The 3,621-nt window shown below is 36.6% G+C and overlaps 1 protein-coding gene across 1 annotated transcript; it reads left to right on the forward strand.

Moving 5' to 3' along the window:
• Positions 1 to 1,271: 1,271 nt before the first annotated feature.
• LOC136065972 (pentatricopeptide repeat-containing protein At4g19191, mitochondrial-like) lies at positions 1,272 to 3,418 on the forward strand. Its single transcript, XM_065769821.1, has one exon. The coding sequence runs from the start codon at positions 1,369 to 1,371 to the stop codon at positions 3,343 to 3,345; it is 1,977 nt and encodes a 658-aa protein (XP_065625893.1). The 5' UTR covers positions 1,272 to 1,368; the 3' UTR covers positions 3,346 to 3,418.
• Positions 3,419 to 3,621: the final 203 nt, after the last annotated feature.

The following is a 3,621-nucleotide window of genomic DNA, read 5'->3' on the forward strand; positions in this document are numbered from 1 at the left end:
GGCTAGTGCTTGGTCCATAGGAATTTAAGGAAGAAAAAGACATTGAGCTTGAGGGAAACATATGGGCAGAACCTGAACATTATTTTAATGATTTAGGGTCTTGATCAATGGTGGTTTCAACAGAAATTTTATCAAGAAAAATGGCTGACAGCCTATCCAAATTTTGTTTCATAGTGGATAATTCTTTGAGTATTTTATTGAATTCACCTTCGTGTTCAACTGATTCAAAGACTTCTTTGCAGCTTAATAGTCTTAGCAATAGGCTTAAAGCTGGAATCCAATTCTTTGAGTTATTATTATCTTGGATGAGAAATTTTGTTGAGTGGTTGGCGGGAAAAAATTTCAGCAGAGAACTTGTAGTATGATTTTGGGTCTAGTATCAAATTGATGTAGAACAAATTGGGGAGTTGTCTGTATGTGCTTGTTGTGGGTTAAGGTTTTTTTTTGTTGGGGGGGGGGGGGGTTGTTTTGTGTGTCCAGGTTTTACATTTTTTAAAAGAAGAATTTTGTAGGCAAGTGGAAGGATTTGATTTAGGGTTGAAAAGAGGTCAGAAGAAATAGATATCGAATTTATCAACAATATGTGAAAGAGCATGTGAACAGTGAGCAAATGTCAGAGAGAGAGAGAGGGGTAACATGCCTCAATACTAAAAAGCACTCAAATTTTATTGATTCACTCCTTGCTTGACTATAATAGCACACTTATGTAGATGGTAACTCTTAACTTCTAATAATATTAGGACTACTACTTTGTCTAGTAAACTAAACCTTAACTGAATCATGCCAAAGGCCACACATAAAGTCCCATAAACTAAATAAGGCTTTTGAATACAATAAAATCCAAGGCCCACAATTATGGCCCATACCCAACACATTTACAGAATTACAAAAAATACTCATCTCTAGAATAACCAAATAAAACATAAGATGAAATAGAAAAACCTAATTTACTACTACGGATACCTGTTCTTGGGCTTTGCCTTAACCTTAGGCTTCCAAAGAAGCTATTCTTTTGTTTTAAAAAATAAGCTGTGTAAAAGTACTAGGGCATCTATAAAAAAAATGACTCTAAAATATTATGCATACCCCCCCCCCCAAAAAAAAAAAAAAAAAAAAAAAAAGTAACACAAACAGACCCTTTTTTTTATTAGCATTGATTTTGAAATGTAATTAATTGAATTGAATTTTGTTGATTTCCTGTTTATTTCAAGCAGGTGAATTGAAGTTGCAAATCTTTTAATTGGAATTCTATCTATGTGAATTCATTTTAATTCTATCATTATATGGCTGTAAGCAGGGTCCAAGAGAAAGTGCGTCATCACAGTTGAGTTCCACATTAATCTTTCTGCACCACCAAAACAATGAGAAATGGTCAAACATCCTGTTACTCCCCTTCTCAACCAGTTTTTGAATTTCTCAACCATCAGTCAATGGAACTCCAGCATCAGAGAAGCTGTGAACCATGGTTATGCTCACAAAGCCCTCACTCTCTTCCGTCAAATGAAGCAAAATGGTGTGGAACCAAACAATTGGACATTCCCCTTTCTAGCAAAAGCGTGTACCAAGGTCTCCAATTTCAAATGTTCCCAAATCATTCACAGCCATGTCATGAAATCTCCATTTTGGTCCGATGTCTTTGTGCAGACAGCAATGGTTGACATGTATGTCAAATGCAATCAGTTAGATGATGCGTACAATTTGTTTGTGAGGATGTCCATGAGGGATGTGGCTTCTTGGAATGCAATACTTCATGGGTTTGCTCAATCGGGTTTTCTTGATACGGTGTCACATCTTTTGCATGATATGAGGTTTTCGGGGATTCAGCCTGACTCGGTTACAGTTATGGGGTTAACTCGGGGAGTTTTGCATACAAAGAGTTTGAAATTGGTGAAATCACTTCATTCGTTTGCAATTCAAATTGGCATAGATGTTGATGTTCTGGTTGCTAACACTTGGATTGCTGCGTATGCCAAATGCGGTGACTTGGGTTTGGCAGAGGTGGTATTTAATGAAATTGACATAGTTACACGGACTGTTGTCTCCTGGAACTCCATGATTGCAGGGTGTGCAAATTTTGCGAATTTTTTTGGCGCTGTTAATTATTACAAATGCATGCTGCAAGAAGGATTTAGACCTGATTTAAGCACCATTGTTAGTCTACTTTCATCATGTGTGCAACCAGAGGCACTATTTCAAGGTATGCTGATTCATTCTCATGGAATCAAATTGGGTTGTGATCTCTATATATGTGTGGTCAATACTCTTGTCTCTATGTACTCGAAGTGTGGAGATGTGGATTCTGCAAGATTTTTGTTTGACAGCATGTCTGATAGAACTTGTGTTTCATGGACTGTTATGATTAGTGGTTATGCTGAAAAAGGGGATATGAATGAGGCATTGACCTTGTTTAATGCCATGGAAGCCACTGGTGATATACCCGATTTAGTTACCATGCTTTCTTTGATCTCAGGTTGTGGACAAATAGGGGCACTTGAGCTTGGAAAATGGATTGATAACTATTCTATTTCAAATGGATTAAAAGATAATCTAATCATTTGCAATGCATTCATTGACATGTATGCAAAGTGTGGTTGTATAAATGATGCTCGAGAGCTCTTCTATGCCATTCCTGTGAGAAGTCTCGTCTCTTGGACAACTATGATTGCAGGTTGTGCTTTAAATGGAGAATTTACAGAAGCTTTGAACCTTTTCACTCAAATAGTGGAGTTGGGATTGAAACCAAATCACATTACATTTCTTGCTGCTCTTCAAGCTTGTAGTCATGGAGGTTTGCTTGAGAAAGGGTGGGAGTACTTTGGTATGATGACTAGGAAATATAATATAAGTCCTGGAGTAGACCATTATTCCTGTATGGTAGATCTTCTTGGACGAAGAGGAAAACTAAAGGAAGCACTGGAGTTCATTCACCTCATGCCTATCAAGCCTGATGCAGGCATATGGGGTGCATTGCTTGGTGCTTGCAAGGTTCACCGTAATGTAGAGATTGGTGAATATGTGTCACATCGTCTCTTTGAATTGGAGCCCCATGTGGCAGTTCCATATGCGGAGATGGCAAACATATATGCATCAAAAGGAAGGTGGGATGGGGTTGCAGCAATAAGAACAATGATGAAATCTAACAAAGTGAGAAAATCTCCTGGACAAAGCCTCGTTCAAGTAAAAGGGAAGACTCATATATTTACAGTTGAACATAGAGATCATCCTGAAGGCAGGCTTATATATATGATGTTGGATTCTTTAAATTTGCATTTGAAGAAAGCAAGATTGCAACTTTCATCTGAAGCTGATATGAATCGCAGTGAAGCCACATTGTTTTCAAGTTGACTAGAAGAATAATATAGCCTTCTCTCTCCTGAAAATTTCCTTCCCAATAATATTTATACACAATTTTATTGAAGCTTTTCTGGCAACTAAAGAAAATATTTCAATATATAATCAAAATTGAATAAGAAAATTGATGGTAAATGTAAATGAATAAAACAAAATTTTAAGGTACACGTCAGAATGTACATAGGGTAAGACCACCTTTTTTATATTAAAAAGTAAAGATTATAATAGATCATAAAATAGTTTAAAACAAATGATGAAACTTGCCTCCTA

Source organism: Quercus suber, unplaced genomic scaffold, assembly GCF_002906115.3.
Source record: "Quercus suber isolate HL8 unplaced genomic scaffold, Cork oak 2.0 scaffold_1444, whole genome shotgun sequence".
Classification (NCBI taxonomy): domain Eukaryota; kingdom Viridiplantae; phylum Streptophyta; class Magnoliopsida; order Fagales; family Fagaceae; genus Quercus; species Quercus suber.